This window comes from Podarcis pityusensis (genome assembly GCF_964106645.2).
Source record: "Podarcis pityusensis genome assembly, chromosome: 1".
Lineage (NCBI taxonomy): Eukaryota > Metazoa > Chordata > Lepidosauria > Squamata > Lacertidae > Podarcis > Podarcis pityusensis.
This window is the reverse complement of record NC_138028.1, coordinates 41,508,937-41,527,694: the sequence shown is the minus strand read 5'-3', so window position 1 is coordinate 41,527,694 and position 18,758 is coordinate 41,508,937. Positions and strand designations below refer to the sequence as shown.

Below are 18,758 nucleotides of genomic sequence, written 5' to 3'. Positions count from 1 at the left end.
GGGGGTAGTTTTACCCCCTTTGATTCCCCACAGTATGTCATATTCCTTTAGCTCTGTACCATTCTGCTCAAAGAGGCTGCACGTATAATGGCTAGGCTAAATGCTTTGCATGTCTTCTGAGTTAGAGTGAAAGAGCTTTGAGGTTGCTTAGCAACCACCAAACATGCGTCAGAACTGGAAAGTGAGAAAGCCATCTTGTTCAACTTATTTATTTTTTTGTATTCTGAAAAAGTGGAATGAGAATTCTACTGCAATTATTGCTATAAAGGCAAAAGTCAGTAGGTGCTTTGCCTGACCACTTTAATTGTGTTCAAGCCTGTAACCCAATGGGCACTTATTCCCAAGCAAACCTCACTGAACTCAGTGAGACTTATTCCAGACCCAGCAAACAGTTTTGTGACATCGTTAAGACTAATATTTATTATGGCATAAGTTTTTGTCAATTATAGTCCACTTCATCAGATGCATGAAATGTTATCCTGAGGTGTTGTGTGTGTGTATCTACACAATTGGGCAGGGGTAGGGAGAAGAGAACGTAAAAAGGGGGTCAGAAGGAAATGAAATACAGAAAGTACTGGTAGAATTACAAACAGTGATAATTATGTTATTAAGCATAGCCATTCACCACAAACAATAGGGTGATGAGAATAACTTTTGTCTCAATTGAGTCTACAACTTGATAAATTGTAATTCAGAGGTTTCCTTATTCTAGTATTCTACTTCAGAAGCTTCCTTATTCTAGTATGGCCACCTTAAGGTCCCTTATAGCAGGCACCCCCAAACTTGGCCCTCCAGATGTTTTGGGACTACAACTCCCATGATCCCTAGCTAACATGACCAGTGGTCGGTGATGATGGGAATTGTAGTCCCAAAACAACTGGAGGGCCAAGTTTGGGGATGCCTGCCTTATAGAGTATGGACGTTGAAATATATATATATATTTAAAATATATATATATCTACTAGCAATTCCTCTCTGTATTCAACATATGACAAACAGAACAGACTCTGCACAAAATAATAAATCGACACATATGTGATAGCAGAAATGGCAATATCCAAATGCACTGTGGAAACATTCCAACTTCTTTGGCTACCCCTATGGAAATTCTTCCAGTTACTGTGCCCAGACCCATAGATTTGCTGTAGTGCTGTTGCATAGATTAAGGGTGATATGGGGAGCCTATATCCAATGACAGGATAATGCATGCAGAACTTTGCATTAGCATGTCAAGATTAATACACACAACCTTTGTTTGGAGTAGCCACAAATATAGCAGTAGCCATTCAGACTTCTTCTGTGGTTGTAGTCCTGTGATTTGTGGTCCTCTGAGGTGGGAAAAAGGACTACAAAAGTTTGGTATTAGTAATGCAGAGGTACTCTGCTTAAAGGTAACTGTTCAAAAAGAGTGGTGCTTAAATGTATCGATAGTGCAAGAATGCATCTATTTTCTTCCTTAGAAAAATGAAGTGGACTATCTTACTTGTTTCCAGCTACATTTAACTCAATCATATCTTTTGAAGTCACAAAAAAGATTTCCTGGAATTAAAAGTGGTGTATTTGTGCACACACATGCGCATGTACAATAACTCAAAAGTCTGGCAAATTACTCTTCTAGAACAGATCTCCTGCAAGTTGAAAGTAGCTAGAGGACATGCTACAAAAGACTGATTTTTTTGCAGTATGGCATGACTTTATTTACAAATGAAGAAGCCCATGGCTGTATGGTCCCCCTTGTTTATTCCAAGGTGTGGGTTTTGTGAAAGGCAGACATATGCTCTTTATATTTCTGTTGGACTGCTAGTAATTGGGAAGCAAGGGAAAACATGATGTTAACTCTTCATTACTTAGTTTTTTCATTTGGTGAGTGTGAATTCCTTAGGGAAATGCATGTTTGCACAGAAAATATTGTAGTTTTGTGCTTTTTAGTGCTGTTTTGTTACTTCCTTTTATTTGAATGTAGAAAATTCTTCTTTCATAATTTACAAATGTTAGTAAAAACTAAATTTAAAAAATAACTAATTGTCAGCAAAAATGAATAGTTAGGCATTTCTGTTTGACAGCATGGAGTTTGGACTTTGAATAAAATTTTATGATGATTGTTCCAGTTGTGTTTGCTCGGGGGGGGGGGTAGGTCAAATGCTTTGCCTGCAGAAGTTCCTGGTTCAATCCTGACATCTCCAGATAGGACTGGGAAAAACTGCTGTCTAAAACCCTATTGTGCCAATGTAGAGCACCATCGATACCTAGTACTGATAGATCAATAACTGGCTTGGTTTGGAGGTGGTGGCATTTTATGTACCTGTGTCTGATATTTCTTGTGCTTTGAAAATGAGGTACTGCATATGGAAGAGGCTTCTCTGTTGATGTAAATACTAATAATTGTGCACACAAAATCTAAGCACTCTGATGTTTTGATTCAAGGTTACAGAGTGCTTTTCTACTTGCAGGTCTGCTTTCAGAGAAACTTTGTATTAAGTCCTCTTTATAAGGCATTTTCTGCAGGTGGAAATTAATTCCTGAGTACAAACAACAGTGTCTTTAAAGTACAGATGAATGGTGTCATTTATGAATAGTGCATATAAGTTTAAATGTGTGACTTTTGCTGTCAAATACATGCAAGCAGGTTTCTGATCAGGGCTAGTCTGCCATGCGGCAGGGTAAAGCAATATGCTTCAGGCTGCAACACCATGGGTTGTAGAGGAAAAGAAGAAGGAAGAAATGTCTGAATGGTGCAGTGAGACTTCTTAAAAGTGTTGTCTACACCAGAAGGGTAGCACCATTTGTACTCTGCTTGTGGCAGAAAAATGCCTTGAGCCAGTACTGCATTTGATCCTTAGTAGACAACCACTTGTGTATACTTTATATGTGTGTGTGTGTGTGTGTGTGTGTGTGTATGTATATATATATATACACACACACACACACACACACACACACACTGTGCCATGCATGAAATTTGTTTTTTGTTGTTGAGGCTTGTTTTCTGATAATGAAAATAGTGGTGTGAAGCTGACTTTATGTGTGTGTGAAATGGATTGAGGCAACTGTAGCCGTGTATGCCCATGTGTTGGAAGGTGTGGGGGACTCCTTTTTAAATGATCGCCTAAGTGCTGGTTTGTATGTTTTTTACAACATGAGTCATTAGCCCTTTCAGCTGGTTGTGAATGAAACAGCTGAAACTAGAAAACCATGTGAATGTACATTTTGTTCTTAAAACTATTAGATGTGTTAGTGGCCATATTTTCTATTGCTAATGTTTCTGAAGTCTGAAACCCAGGTAGCATGTAACCATGTCTCCTTACTGACATTAGGCTTAAAGGAAAAAACAACCAAGTGTTTGATGGAATCTTACAAACTAACACATTTGTTGTAGAGCATTCCAACCCTGAGATCCACTGTTCTAGATGCTCTGCTAGTGAGCAGCACCCATTGCGCTGTCCAAACAGTGGCGGAGGGTTGGAGATACTCCAAGTAGATTCATTGCCAACCCTGCTGCCCTCATGTGATGGCAACGACCCTGATCCGAGCCCCATTTGCTGCAACAACTTGGGAGCTGGCACTTTCTGTCCTGCCAGTTTCAGCAATACTTGGAAGCTACACCACTCCATCAAGTGCTGCTGCTACCAGTTGAGGGGTTGGATGGATTCGTTAGCATTTAATGTGCCACAAGACTCTGTGCTGTGTTTGCTGTAACACGGAATCTCAATCATTTTGTTGGTTTGTCTTTTCTGAAAATTAATTAGCAAGTGAAAGAAGCTGCAGGAGCTCTAATCTTAGTCTCTAATAGTATATATTTTAAAAGAATGAACAAAATGGTTAAAATCGGGGTTTGACAATGTTTTTTTTTTTAAACATGTACAAGTTCTTATTTTCCATTCTTTGTAGAACAAATATGGGGTGGCCTAGGGAACAGCTGGCTTCCTAGATGTGCAAAGCAAGATTGCTGGAAGCGCCGGCCGCAATTGTGCCTCTGTTATTTATAATGTGACAAAGAATGTGATATTTTGTTTTTATTTGGGAGAGCAAGAGTATCTGTGCATATGCATTTTTCTAGCACTGCTAGCATTTCAGTTTTTCACATGGAGCCTAAGTAATGCAAATGGTTATCCATGTGATAATGAAAGCAAAGCCACCAGATGAAGGTGTTTCAATGTTGGAGGCAAAATGGTAGTCCTGTTTAGCCGTTTTTTCAAGAGTGGACTAAATGTGTTAAGGAGTGGGACCCTATCCTTCTGGTCTTGACCTGATGTTTCATGTTAAGTCAGACAATAGAAAACAGGAAGCAGTGCTCGTACAACTGTAGTCCTTCATGCGATCAGGACCCCAGCGTACAAATGTATGCACCCTGGTGCTGCTTTTCAAATTTCCCACACAGTGCGTACCGGTAGATGTTGAGGTGAGGCCCATGGGGCATGGTGATATTTGGGACGGATGACAACAAAGCATAATTCACACCTCATATGACCTCCTTCCACACATGTTTAACATATATCTGGGTCAATGACTGAACAAAGCTGGGGTCCCTGTTACAGCACAGGTCAATGTTTGTTCTTCAACTCTCATTGATCCTAATTGACAGGTATTTTATTTGTAAAGCAGTGTTACTGGGTCTGCACCAAAACCAAAAACCACAAATAGGACATGCAGATGAGTTGCAGATGATGATTTCTGATTTGTAGGGGGTTGGACTAGATCACCTTTGGGATTTCTCCCAGCTTTACATTTCTATGATTCTGTGATTCTGTGTTCACAATTTAATGTTAACATGCGGTGGGAGAACTCCTCATCTGTTTCCATAGGCACATTATTAGTGTTGCTTCTGTTCTGTTAACAAAATTCAGTCACCTAGTCTTTTTCTTAGTTTTCTGAGAGAACCAATATATTGGTAAAAGGACAAGAAGGGACCACCTTTTTCTGTTTTATGCTCCATATGAGGTCAAAGCTAATGACCTGGTGTCCAATGTTGATGAAGTGTTTTTTGTAATTTTTTGGTCTTCCATAAATGTACACAACATAGATTAGAAAGTTGTGTGCCCACTATCTGTTTCTGTAGCTGACCTTTTTTTTCTAATTAAACCTTTTACCTTTGGTAGATCTCTCTAAAGGTCACAGATGAAGGAAATAAGTGAAAGAAATCATTCTTCTTGCATGAATTGCATGAGGTGTGATATTATTGGCAGTAGGAGAATGATTGAGAAAATGTTATAAACTATCACAGTTACTGAAGGGCAGTATGGAAAGCTGTACAGTATTTATGAATGCCTTAAATGTCAGAATGAAGCCAATACAACGTATGTAAACTAATGAATGCAACATATTTTCCCTTTCCTAGATTTGTTTTCTTCTGTACGGTCCAGTTTTATAATTTTGTCAGCCTTTATTAATTTAATTTCAGCAGTACTGTTTAAAATAGCTGTGTATGAGCAGCAGAAAGGCAGAAACGAACATTTTAAAGCTCAAGAAAATTTATGCTGTTCTACCTTCAGATTTTAATAACCATCTTCAGGCAAAGTCTGAAGAGAGCAATGTACAAATCCTTGAGGAGTGCTACAACTTTAACAGTTTGGTAGTTTCTGATAAAATTGTGGTTGAGTTATTTTTACCAATGGTTGCTTTCGAATGAATAGCTAATGATTAATTGGAAGGATATTGGGCTTATCTTCACAATGCGCAACTGGGAAAACAGGAAGTATAATGGAGGACAATTTAATTAATTTCAGTGAGACAACAAACTAGATTGTTTGATTTCTCATCACACCACCTCTTCTGTCAGCTGCGAGGTTGCCAAAGGAGCAACCAATATAATTTATTATGCCTGTCGTTACAAAAAAGGCACAGAAATGATGTACCTTCCCCAGCTTTTGTATTTACAGAGTAGAACTAGCATTTTGACTTGCAGCTGAGAAAAAAACAACCTGTTTCTGATTGCAGAACTAGTCTCTCTCTGATACTTCACAAGAGAAAGCTGTGTTCTCTCCCTGGCTATATTCATTTGTGGTTTCTTCTGAATGTGTTGAGTCTAGTTATCTTGATATTTGTGAATGAGTTTTGCCTAAAGTGTTCCCTGGTGGGAAATCAGAGACACCAAAAAATAATAAGGGTTTTCAGTGTAGGAGCTAAAGCAAATGCAGTCTGCGCTGGAAATGATTGGTACAAGAGGAGACTCATGAAGCCTACACAGGTATGGTGAGGAAACACTCCTATCGACTTTGTAATTCCCCATGTAGTCCATGAAAGCATTAATAAGTGGAAAGAATCCCCACAGAGGTACGAGACAAAAAACCCATGAATTATAAAGACAAAATAGAGCGGGAAGCTCACTGTGTCCTGTTGGGTAGGACCAGTGCCTTCCCATTCAGTGTCTTTTAGCTGCCACACCTGCAGCATTTTTGAAGAATTGTTTTAGGAATGGTTTTAGTCCAGGGGTCAGCAAACTTTTTCAGCAGGGGGGCGGTCCACGTCCCTCAGACCTTGTGGGGGGCTGGACTATATTGCGGGGGGGGGGGGGATGAACGAATTCCTATGTCCCACAAATAACCCAGAGATGCATTTTAAATAAAAGGACACATTCTACTCATGTAAAAACACGCTGATTCCCGGACCGTCTGTGGGCCGGATTTAGAAGGCGATTGGGCCGGATCTGGCCCCTGGGCCATAGTTTGCCTACCTATGTTTTAGTCCTACTGTGGCTTGAGGTTAGCCTTTCAGCCAAGAGTTGTGATGGGGACAAGTGTGGTGTGTGTGTAAATATATATTGATTATAGTGACTAATAAAACAAACAAAAAAATTTAATATATATGTAAACAGAGTAGCACTGTCTCTGGAACGTCTCAGTGGTTGGGGAGTTGATAAAATTATGTACTCCTCCAAGGAACTTAAGGCAACATAGCCAGGACTTGCCTATTTAATTCCTATAATAATAAATAATAATAATAAATTTTATTTATATCCCGCCCTCCCCAGCCGAAGGCGGGCTCAGGGCGGCTAACAACAATAAAACAGTACAAAAGTACAGCATAAACAACAGTCTAAAATCATTCATTATAAAATTAATTAATTCAAGCCACTGGCAACTATTGGGCCAGAGCTCCGCGAAGATTGCCGAGGGAGGGAGTCAGGCTGTGCCCTGGCCAAAGGCCTGGTGGAACAGCTCTGTCTTGCAGGCCCTGCGGAAAGATGTCAAGTCCCGCAGGGCCCTGGTCTCGTGTGACAGAGTGTTCCACCAGATCGGAGCCACAGCCGAAAAAGCCCTGGCTCTAGTTGAGGCCAGCCTAACTTCTCTGTGGCCTGGGACCTTCAAGAACATAACATGTGGAGAAGGTTAGATTGAGAAATAGAGAGTAGTCCAAAGTCACCGTCTTATTTGTTTGTTGAAGTGAATTTGAACATGGGTCCAGCTGATCCACTACACCATGCCTGCATATATGATTGTAGTGGTCTGCTGTGGGTACATTCGTACACCCCAGTCTTCAGTGGTGTATCTGATTGCGCACTGGGTGCACTCTGTTGTATTATATGTTCCTTTCTCCCACATTGGTGCAGTAAAATTTCCAGTTTATGCATTTCCTTCTCCGTTTTTGTTTAGCTCCTGTAGTAAAATGTATTTTGTTAAATATTTATAGTTGACCTTTTATTCATATTTTGTGAAAATGGGAAAATTACTAATCCCTGTTAGGTGCTTTGAATTGTTGTCATCTAAGCTCATAAAACCCAGCTGTGTTTTTAAAAGTATATATATTTTTAAAAGTGGAAAGCAGTGGCAACACTGAGAATAGGAGGCAAACAAGAACAGTTGGGGAAAAGGTTATTTTACTCTTCTATCTTTCATAACTACTGCACTAATAAAGGCAAATTATATTCTAAGGCATGAGTATATTTAAAATAAATGTGAACTCTGCATTTATGAAACTATTTGGAGCAGGCTTTTAATGTGAATACTCTATTTTCAGGTCTGTCCTTGAAGTATGTAATGAAATTACAAATTGCAAGCACTAGCAATTTAGGTATATCCACTCAAATGTAGAAATCAGTGAATTTGTGGAATTGGTCTGCACTATTTTACATTGCTATGAGAATTCCATAGTTTAATTCATGCTGAAATAGAGAAAAATGGACCACTATGCGGTCATAGATATTCTTCCACTGTTATTTCCATATGCAGAAAATTGTGTTTTGATTTAATCTTACTGTAAGTATGGGGTTGTGGGTAGAACCATCTGGTTGCTAGGACAACCCTGGAATGTTCATTCAAAAGCTAGCAGCTTGGAGTGGGTGGAAAACCAGTAGAACTTGTCAGTTACAATTGGCTTGTTGGAGACAGAATGCAAGGATATTGGTGCTGGATGTCTATTCAGATGTGATTTTTAAGGATAGGTTACCATTAAAATGGTAAATGGTTTGGTTGCTGTGGATTTTTAGTTTCTGATGAATAGTTTAAACCGTGAATTAAGATGAAGTTTACAAGAATTCAAATTAATACTTAGCAACTAGCTCTGAAAAACCTAACAGCAGTCTTAGACACGTCTGCATGTCTACTCAGAAGTAAATGTCATTTTTTTCAAGTGGACTTACTACTAGGTATAGCATTGTACCCTAAATGAATTTTATTAAGAGACTTTTAATGTAACCCAGTTACAACAGTTGAATTTTTAATTTATTGCTGTACCTAAAAAGAGTGACCACTGGCTAAAATATGCAAATAGGAGGATGGAAGGTGGTAATGTTGCTGAATATGGAACATCTGGGGATCATCATTAATTGATGACTAAAATACTGCTAACCATGGTAGACACCAATACTATTGTAATGAAGGTTGAATTGAAAGCCAAAAGCCCTTGTTCCCTTACCTCTGAACTTTGGCAAAACTTAATATGAATCAACCTGAGTATATTCCTGTTGGTGTGTTTGTTTCTATACTAAGACAGCAGTAGCTGACTTCAGTATTCAGGCGCCACACCCTCTGTTTTGTCAACATTGCTAACTTGGATTACTCATCATGAGCCCTGAAGTTGATGATATGAAAACACTTTACTGATAGGGTAGATGACTGCTGTTTGCTCGCATACAGCAACTTACCACTAGCTTTCAACAGATCTAGAAGTGTGCTTGACAAAAAAAGTCTTCAGACATAAGATCTGTTCCCTTCTATCACCGTGAATGATTCCCTGGGGTTTTAATTTTGGTGGGGAAAGTATTGATTTCCTTCACTGAATAATTTGCTTTTTGGTCAGTTGGAGTAAATGTTATAGCCCATCAATCTTATTAGTGGTGAAGAATGTGAACTGTAAGCCATAAACTCATTTCAGGGCTTAGTCAAGCCCGCTGTCACCTCTTATCTCCAGCTTTTGTCTCCGTCAAAAATGTGAGGATAGTATTAGTGGTTATGGTGTAAAATGGTAATGATTAGGCCCGGGCAATGTATCGATACATCATCCAGGACCAGTATGAGGGCCAGACCGCGATGGTGGCTTTACTCGTTGCTATATTGCGGGTGAAACGGATGCTGCTCCTGAGTCCTTCCACTACCAGTGCCACTTGCAACATTGGGTTGCTGGTAGCAGAGGGACTTTGGAGCAGCGGCGGCTTCACCCGCCATTGCTTTGCCCCTCATGCCACAGAGAGAGGAGCAAGCTGTATCACAGCCTAGGAGAAGAGAAATAGTTGTGAGCTATTTTCACTGTTTGCTCCAAATTTTGGAGGGCCCTGGGGCAATATGTCCTCAGGAAGAGAGCTCCGTGGGTAGAAGTACTGTTTCACTGCTTTCTCTAAGAACCCACCATAAGCAAATCTGCAACAGGAGCAAAGAATTTGAGGGAAAAGATCTAAATGAACTTTCATTTCCAGGCTATCTAGAGTGTAGCTTAAGTTGATAGCTTTCTATGTTTCTGATGAAGAAAAGGAGAAAGAAATTAATTTCCAGATTAATGAAGATAAAGATTTTTAGACTATGGGGTATAAAGAGGCACAGAGCAGAATAATCTGACTCACTGACTTCCTATCCTCAGCTAGTTGCCAAGTGCTTGTTATGAGCATGTTCTCCCACATTTCTTCTGCATAGGTCAAGAAATGGTTTTCCATTTAAAGCAAGAGATTAGCAGCTGCTAACAGATTTCAGTTAGCATGATATTCTTGTTGTATTATTAATTCCTGTAGATAATTTGTGATACAATCTGGACATTAAAAAGGAACAGTAAATGGTTTAAGACTAGTTTGAGAAAGTGGGTGTTGTTGTTAATAATAATAATAATAATAATAATAATAATAATAATATAATTTAGTATTTGTACCCCACCCATCTGGCTGGGTTTCCCCAGCCACTCTGGGCGGCTTCCAACAAAGATTAAAAATACATTAAAATGTCACACATTAAAAACTTCCCTGATGTGTTCTAAATGTCAGTACCATGGAATAAACCTTGGCCCAGGGTTAAACCTTGCTTTAAATTTTAACTGTGAAAGAACATGAAGCCTGATGGCACACAACTGAATGTAAGGGGATATAATAAATGGGCTACCAGATTTTTGGGTAATCCATCACAGTCTTAAAATTGAAGAGAGGATAAATGTAAATCCCCTAGATCAGCTGTTTACTATGACACTAGGACAGTGTTTCCATGAAGTTTGGTGTCACAGACAGATATAGTAATGCAGGTTCAAAGTACTGACATGCCAAGGCAGGTAATCTGGACATACCTACTAAATGAAATGTTAAATTGGGACATTGATTTAAGGTAGCTGTCTTAATTTTTCAGAAAACAAAACACAGATTAAAAGAAAAGGCTAATTAAAGCTCTTATTCGATCTTCTTGCTGCTACATGTCATAGGCCTCGGCTGATCTTGAGTCACAAGAAGAGGAAAAGGAAGAACAAGGAAGTTATTCAAGAAGAAAAGTAGTTTCCAACTGGCACCGTTATGAAGATACTGAGAAAGAAACACAAAATGACAATGGTGAATCACAGCGTGGGACAGACTTCAGTGTTTTGCTTAGCTCAGCAGGTAAGCAAGAGAAATCACAAACAGCATTTAATTTTATATGTTGCGTATTTGTCTCCTCATAATGGCATTTGGAATGCCTCGTTTTTGCTGCTGGTAATGGAATTCTCGACAAGAAGATTGATTTAATAAATCGCTAGTTAAAAGCCTATGGACAGTGTTATAACAAGAAGGGTGAGAGCATAGGAAGCTGCTTTATAGCAAGCTAGGCCATTGGTCCTTTTATCTTAGCATCATCTGCACCACCAGTCTTCAACTAATGAGTGTATTGCGGCCAGATGCAAGATGGGTCACAACAGGAGCACTACCATCATACAAGTATATGGTAAAAGATTAAGAAGTAAATCCCCCAATGCATATTTGGGTTAAAAATGGACTCTGAATCTGATAAGGTTGAAGATACCTGATCTACACTGACTGCCAATGGTTGTTCAGGGTTTCTGACAAGTTGTTTCCAGTGCTCCACCACTGAGCTACTGTCCCCTAATGATTTTTTTTATTTATTCCATTTAGATAAGATCCTATATCAAGATAGGGATGTGTAGCAGCTTTGTGCTGGGGCTGAATAACTAGGTGAGTCAGGTGATTTAGAGTGATTTTACTCCTCTCAGTCACACCATGAAGTCAGCAAAGTGACCCAAGTTGGATCAGGGCCTCCATAAACTTTTGCGTTGGACTATCGTTTCTGTAGTCTACTTTTTTGCAAACTGCAACTCTGTATTTTTGCTAAACTCTTTAAGTCTGAGAACCACAGTCTATCAGACTTACCAATACTTGCTATACAGATGCCAACATATCCAACAATTTTAGCAAAAAGGGAGAACCTGGATGTGCACTTTGGACACATTAATACCACATGGGCTCAACTTATAGGGCAGTACAGCATTGCTTAGTTTCAGCAAAATGAAAGCTGTCTGAGCATTCCATCCTCAAAGCTCTATAACGAATGAAAATGGCTGCCAACACGTTTTGCTATAAGAATTGGAAATTTCTTTTTTGTTAGTCATTGATGTGTGTGTGTATACACTTTCATAGACTTTTTTGTGACAGTACTCAGTGGTACAGAGTATTAGCACCCATGACACCTTTATCAATATATGAGTCCTAGCACCCTTTTTAAAAAAACCAAAAACCAAAAAAGCACTCTCTGGGTGTGGGCAAATTCATTCTGCTATGGGCTGTTGCGAGCTGCAGTCCTATTATGTCTGTGTAGGCTTGTATAGTTCCTGTGATGGGACGATGAGCTGCTTGTGTGTAAAATCCTAGTCCCTCAGAGTTTGGTCAAGTTTGCAAACCTCTGTCTGTAACGGAGCCCCTTAAACATGGCTCCGTCAGTCGCTGGCAGATTCCGACAGTGGCTGCTTTCGGAATCGCTTCCAACATAAAAGCTCCTTAACGGAAACACGTCTTCTGGACTCTCTGCGTGACAGTTTCCGGCGAGGAGTGGGTGTCCCTACAGGAGGTCCTGAAACCTCCCCACTGTTTTCGCTGGAAGTGTCTCTGAGCCATCCCTCCAGCTCCCTTTCCCTCAGCCCAGCTCCTCTCCCCCTACTGGTTCCCTCTTCAGCTGCTGAGTCTCTCCCAACCTGTGTGAGCCCTTTCACTTCCCTTCCTTCCGATGGCAGTTCCCTGACATCCACCTCCCCTCCAGGGCCCCCTTCATCCCCTCTCGCCCCCTCCTCTACGGGCGGTGAGGAGGCAAAACCCCGGAATGAACTTCCTTCATCTTCCGATGTCCCGAACACTTCTCTCCACCTGTTGCGGTTCCTGGTCTCGAAGTACTCCTCCTCCTCAGAGTCCATCTCCCCTTCCCCTTCCGATTCCGAGAATCCTTCCAACTCCTCCTCCTCATCGGTGGTCCCAAAGTATTCCCTCCGGAACCTCTCCACAGGCTGAGGTTTCCTTGGGAACCTTTGATGGAACGTTTCTATCAATACCTCGTCATTGATATCTTCTGCCATTACCCAAGTGTTTTCTGACTCCGGTTCTCCTTCCCACGCTACCAAATACTCCACCTGATCCCCCTTCCATCTGGCGTCGAGGATTTCTGCCACATGGCTGCTGCATTCCCTTTCTTCTATGACCGGTCCCCGAGTGGCCATCCCTTCTCGTCCCCCCTCATACGGTGACAGTAACGACCTGTGAAATACTGGGTGCAGTTTCATGTGGTTGGGTAACCGGAGCCTGAAAGCCACTGGGTTGACCTGTTGAATGACCTCAAAGGGACCCAATCTCCTGGGTCTTAATTTCTTACAACCTCCTTTGAACGGCAACCCTTGGGTTGACAGCCACACCCTATCTCCCACCCTTATGGTTTCACCTTCCCTTCGGTTCTTGTCTGCCTGCCTCTTGTATTCTTCCTTCGCCCTTTCTAAGTTGAGTTGGAGCTGACGATGGATTGCTTCCATTTCTTCTACAAAATGCTCGGCTGCCGGGACACCCCATCTCTCCCCTTCTCCCCCTGGGAAAGCCCTGGGATGACACCCATAATTAGCCAAGAAGGGGCTCATCCCTGTGGACACATTCTCGGCATTGTTGTAGGCAAATTCCGCCAGCGCCAACTTTTCTACCCAGTCATTCTCTCTGTCATTGACATAACACCTCAGGTATTGCTGGAGGACCCCGTTTGCTCTTTCCCCCTGCCCGTTGGTTTCAGGGTGCCGGGCAGTCGAAAAGTTGACCTCCACCTGCAGTAAGCTCATGAGCTTCCTCCAGAACCTGGAAGTAAATTGTTTTCCTCGGTCTGAGACCACCCTCAATGGCACCCCGTGCAACCTAAAAATGTGTTCTACAAATAACTTCGCTGTCTCTTCCGCCGTGACTGCATGCGAGCAGGCTACAAAGTGGCACATCTTTGTTAGTAGGTCTACCACCACCATGATGGCTGTTTTCCCCTTGGACTTCGGCAGATCAGTCATAAAATCTATCGACACTGCCTCCCAAGGTCGTTCTGGGGTTGGTAAGGGTTCTAATAGCCCCGCCGGTGCCCGCCTCTCCCCTTTGGCTCGCTGGCATTGCTCACACCCTCTTACATACTCCCGTACATCTTCCCTCACCTTAGGCCACCAAAATTCCCTGGTGACCAACCACATGGTTTTGTGTTGTCCAAAATGCCCCGCCGTGGGGCTGTCGTGCAACTGCTTGAGTACCCTCCCCCTTAAGTCTCCTTCAGGGATATACAGTGCCCCTTTGTAATACAAAGCTCCATTTCTTTCCTCGAAACCCCCTGGTTCCTCTCCCTCACCCCTAAGACCTCTGAGCTTATTCTGGGCGTATTCATCATTCTCTGTTTCCTCTACCAGTTCTCTTTGTCCCACCAATGCCGCCCCACACACCCAGCGGTCCTCTGGAATGACATGTCTCTCTTCGGGTGCTCCCTCCCCCTCCAAATATTCAGGTTTGCGTGAGAGAGCGTCCGCCCTAATGTTCTCTGGGCCTGGCACGTAACAAATCTCAAAGTTAAATTTGGAGAACTCCTGGGCCCATCTCACTTGCCGTTGGTTGAGCACTCGTGCCGTCCTCCAATACTCTAGGTTCTTGTGGTCAGTGCACACTTGCACCTTATGTTGTGCGCCAATTAGCAGGTGCCTCCATCTCCGGAACGCCTCATGAATGGCTAGTAGTTCTCGGTCATACACCGTGTAGTTCCTCTCGGATTTGTTCAGCTTTCGCGAAAAAAAGGCACACGGTCTCCACTCTGACTCCTCCTTCCCTGGCTGCAGAAGCACCGCCCCAATAGCTCTGTCTGATGCGTCAGTTTCCACTCTCATCGGTTTTTGTAAATCCACATGCAGGAGTTGTTGTTCCGAGGCGAAGGCCCTTTTTAGTTCCTCAAATGCTCGCTCCGCCTCCTCAGTCCAAACGAACTTCTTCTTACTGCTGAGACAGTCCGTAATGGGCGCCGTCAGGTGGGCAAAGTTTCGGATGAACTTACGATAGAAGTTCCCAAATCCTAGGAACCTCTGCACATCCTTCCTTGTTTTGGGTGTTTTCCATTCCAGCACCGCCTGGACCTTGCCGGGATCCATGGCCAATCCCTTGTCTGACAGGCGATACCCCAGGAATTCCACCTCCTTGGTATGAAACTGACACTTCTCCAGTTTCACCCACAGCTGGTTGGCTTGCAGCCTGCTCAACACTTCTCTGACGTCTCTCACATGCTGCTCCTCATTCTCAGAATACACCAACACGTCGTCTAAGAAGGCCACACAATTCTTGTAAAGCAAAGGCCCCAGGACGTGGTTCATAAACGATTGAAAGCACGCGGAGCCTCCTTGTAGGCCGAAGGGCATAACTAAATATTCAAATGCCCCCAAAGGGGTGAACATGGTGGTTTTCCATTCATCCCCCTTCCTTATTCGTATCAGGTTGTACGCCCCCCTTAGGTCCAGTTTAGTAAAAATCTTTCCCTTCCTGACCCTTGTCAAAATGTCGTCAATCCTGGGCATAGGGAAAGCCACTGGTTCTGACACTGCATTTAAGGCCCTGAAGTCACACACAAGCCTCGGCTTGTTCGTGTTTTTTTTATCCACAAAAAACACTGGGCTGCCCCCCACCGCCCTGGACTCTCTGATGAACCCTCTCTTCAGGTTCTTGTCAATGAACTCTCTTAGCTCCTGCATCTCTCTGTCTGACATGGCGTACAGCTTGCCTACAGGGAGCTGTGCCCCAGGGAGTAAATTGATTTGACAGTCAAAGGGTCTATGCGGGGGTAATTGGTCAGCTTCCCTTTCGCTGAAGACGTCGCGGAGATCTGCGTATTGTCGTGGTACCTTCACGTTCTCCGTTACTTCAGTCCCTGCTAGGGTGGCTTGGGCCCCTGCCAAACCCTTTCCCTCTTTGCAGTGTTCTAAGCAATGTGCTGAACCAAAAGAAACCACTCTCTGATGCCAGCCCACCAGCGGATCATGTAACGCTAGCCAGCTCATCCCCAATATAATGGGAGCTCCTCCCAAGGTGGCCACATTAAACGCTATCAGTTCGGTGTGCCTTGCCACCTTCATTATCATTGGGACGGTCTGCAAGCTGACTTCTCCTCCCAACAGCTCCCTGCCATCGATCGTGGTCACCTGCAGGGGGTTGCTTAAAGGGATCGTCTGTATCTGGTGTTCAGCTGCAAACTCTTTGCTCATGAAATTGCAGGAGCTGCCTGAGTCCAACAGCGCCTTTATCTTTAGAGGGTGTCCGTTTGGCAGCTCTAGCGCCACTTCTATCACTAGGGCGGGTTTAGGAGGTTCTGGCGTGGGCACTTTCACTGCTCTTTGGCCTGGCTGCTGTGCCCCGACGGTGGCAGCCAGGCGTTGGCTTTTACTTGCTTCGGTATTTCTTCCTCTCTTCCCTCCACAGCTCCTACCATCCCTTGCCATTCCTTCCTCTGGGGGCAGACTCTGGCAAAGTGACCTGGCTGTTGGCAGAGATAGCATTTCCGGGCGCCTTTTCCCTCCTTCTTTCCCCCCTCACTGGGCTTTGAAACTGCGCGCGCGCGCGCTGTTCCGATTTCCATCGGCTCTGCCGGCGGGAAAGTTGGCTCTGGAATGTCTGGAATGCGGAACTCCTTCCAACGTTCCCCCTTCCCTTCCCGCCTCTCCAATGCTCTCGCCTCCTGGCGCGCTCCTATGGTCAGCGCTGATTTGGTCAGCTGGTCCATAGACTCCGCCCTGGGCGCCCGGGAAAGTTCGTCTTTCACAGCCGAAGAAAGCCCTTCTTCAAAGAGCATTTGAATGGGTTCCGCCGATAGATCCCACCCCAATTTATGGATCAACATGGTGAACTCAGTCCAGTACTCACGGACAGATCGGCTCCCCTGTTTGCAAGCCATTAACTGTCTGCGGACCACTCCCTGTTCAATATCGCTGGAAAACATCAGATCCATGGCGCGAAAGAACTTCATCGTGTCCTTTAGGACGTCACTATTCGCTGCCATCAGGGGTCTAACCCAGTCTCTCGCCCCCTTTTCAAGATGCCCAATCACGAAAGCCACTCGTGATTCCTCGTCAGGGAATTCATCAAACTGCAGATTGAGGGCATATTGCATCTCTGTCCGAAAGCCATGATAGTCTTTGGGCTCCCCCCCAAACTTCTGCACCAATCCTGGTACCTTTCTGACGAGCTGGGTGTCTTTCCCCTTTTTGTCTGCATCCTGAGCCCTCCTCTCCTCAAGCCTCGCCGTCTGCAGCGCTAGCTGGACCTCCAACACCCGGTACCTTTCTTCCAGGCTTGGACCCGCTCCAGCTCCTGCTTCTCCGGTTCCGGCTGGGTTGCTCATGATGCCTTCTCCTGCACAAGCTGCTCACGAAGACTGTCGGAATGCTGTGATGGGACGATGAGCTGCTTGTGTGTAAAATCCTAGTCCCTCAGAGTTTGGTCAAGTTTGCAAACCTCTGTCTGTAACGGAGCCCCTTAAACATGGCTCCGTCAGTCGCTGGCAGATTCCGACAGTGGCTGCTTTCGGAATCGCTTCCAACATAAAAGCTCCTTAACGGAAACACGTCTTCTGGACTCTCTGCGTGACAGTTTCCGGCGAGGAGTGGGTGTCCCTACAGGAGGTCCTGAAACCTCCCCACTGTTTTCGCTGGAAGTGTCTCTGAGCCATCCCTCCAGCTCCCTTTCCCTCAGCCCAGCTCCTCTCCCCCTACTGGTTCCCTCTTCAGCTGCTGAGTCTCTCCCAACCTGTGTGAGCCCTTTCACTTCCCTTCCTTCCGATGGCAGTTCCCTGACAGTTCCAGTAAGCCTTTCAAGTCTTTCAACCTTGATGGCAGAAAGTGAGGAGGAATTAAAGAACCTTTTAATGAGGGTGAAAGAGGAGAGCGCAAAATATGGTCTGAAGCTCAACATCAAAAAAACAAAGATCATGGCCACTGGTCCCATCACCTCCTGGCAAATAGAAGGGGAAGAAATGGACGTAGTGAGAGATTTTACTTTCTTGGGCTCCATGATCACTGCAGATGGTGACAGCAGTCATGAAATTAAAAGACGCCTGCTCCTTGGCAGAAAGGCGATGGCAAACTTAGACAGTATCTTAAAAAGCAGAGACATCACCTTGCCAACAAAGGTCCGTATAGTTAAAGCCATGGTTTTCCCAGTAGTGATGTATGGAAGTGAGAGCTGGACCATAAAGAAGGCTGATCGCTGAAGAATTGATGCTTTTGAATTATGGTGCTGGAGGAGACTCTTGAGAGTCCCTTGGACCGCAAGATGATCAAACGTACCCATTCTTCAGGAAATCAGCCCTGAGTGCTCACTGGAAGGACAGATCGTGAAGCTGAGGCTCCAATACTTTGGCCACCTCATGAGAAGAGAAGACTCCCTGGAAAAGACCCTGCTGTTGGGAAAGATGGAGGGCACAAGGAGAAGAGGACGACAGAGGACGAGATGGTTGGAAAGTGTTCTGGAAGCTAAAAACATGGGTCTGACCAAACTGTGGGAGGCAGTGGAAGACAGGAGTGCCTGGTGTGCTCTGGTCCATGGGGTCATGAAGAGTCGGACATGACTAAACGACTAAACAACAACAAAGCCTTTCAAGTAGTTTAAAGGCAGGCTTACCCTAGCTCTGACAGTGTCTTGGACTGTACCCACTGACAGTTCTGTATTACAGCTTTGCATGTGTATGTTTGGATGTTACGCCTAATTCTTGGTCTATCATCTGAGACAACCTTTTCTTTCATTTGGGCTTTATTTCTGGTAAATAAATCATGGCATGGTGTAATAAATCATGTGCTGTTGTTCATCTGAGGTTGTATTTACCTAATTTTAGGACATGCTA

At 43.7% G+C, this 18,758-nt stretch overlaps 2 protein-coding genes across 6 annotated transcripts in view; one reads left to right on the top strand and one right to left on the bottom strand.

Moving 5' to 3' along the window:
* AVEN (apoptosis and caspase activation inhibitor) overlaps positions 1-18,758 on the top strand; it is a 112,456-nt gene that overhangs the window by 11,284 nt on the left and 82,414 nt on the right. For 2 of the 3 annotated variants that reach the window (XM_080997428.1, XM_080997427.1), the window contains one exon: positions 10,828-10,999. In XM_080997428.1, the coding sequence (XP_080853554.1) occupies positions 10,828-10,999 (172 nt within the window). Of the gene's footprint in view, positions 1-148; positions 275-10,827; positions 11,000-18,758 lie in introns of those variants that run through there. The other variant, XM_080997429.1, reaches the window with a different exon arrangement.
* The window catches only part of CHRM5 (cholinergic receptor muscarinic 5), a 71,986-nt gene that overhangs the window by 26,447 nt on the left and 26,781 nt on the right, over positions 1-18,758 (bottom strand). The gene's annotated exons all lie outside the window — the stretch shown is intronic.